At 68.0% G+C, this 256-nt stretch overlaps 1 protein-coding gene across 1 annotated transcript in view; it reads left to right on the top strand.

Annotated features, from left to right (window-relative positions):
* Nucleotides 1-40: 40 nt before the first annotated feature.
* DPH1 (diphthamide biosynthesis 1) overlaps nt 41-256 on the top strand; it is a gene marked incomplete at both ends in the record, with an annotated part of 4,476 nt that continues 4,260 nt past the window's right edge. Inside the window, one exon of the mRNA XM_009584265.1 lies at nt 41-162. Coding sequence (XP_009582560.1) covers nt 41-162 — 122 coding nt within the window. The remainder of the gene's footprint in view (nt 163-256) is intronic.

The raw sequence follows: 256 nt of genomic DNA, 5'->3' as shown, positions 1-256 counted from the left end.
GGCAGCCAGCCGTAACCCTTGCTGTTGTGCCTCCCCGCAGGTTCACAGACGCGGAGGCGGTGGTGATGGGTGACGTGACCTACGGCGCGTGCTGCGTGGACGACTACACGGCCCGGGCCCTGGGTGCTGACTTCTTGGTGCACTACGGACACAGCTGCCTGAGTAGGTGACACTTGGCCCTGGGGCTCTGCTGGGGCAGCCGCGCGTGGCACTGCAGAGGCTGCACCCATGCCGCCGTGCCGTGGCGAGACGATCC

The sequence above is a fragment of the Fulmarus glacialis genome, unplaced genomic scaffold (genome assembly GCF_000690835.1).
Source record: "Fulmarus glacialis isolate BGI_N327 unplaced genomic scaffold, ASM69083v1 scaffold26108, whole genome shotgun sequence".
NCBI classification, from domain to species: domain Eukaryota; kingdom Metazoa; phylum Chordata; class Aves; order Procellariiformes; family Procellariidae; genus Fulmarus; species Fulmarus glacialis.
The sequence above is the reverse complement of the archived record's forward strand: the minus strand, read 5'-3'. Positions and strand labels throughout refer to the sequence as shown.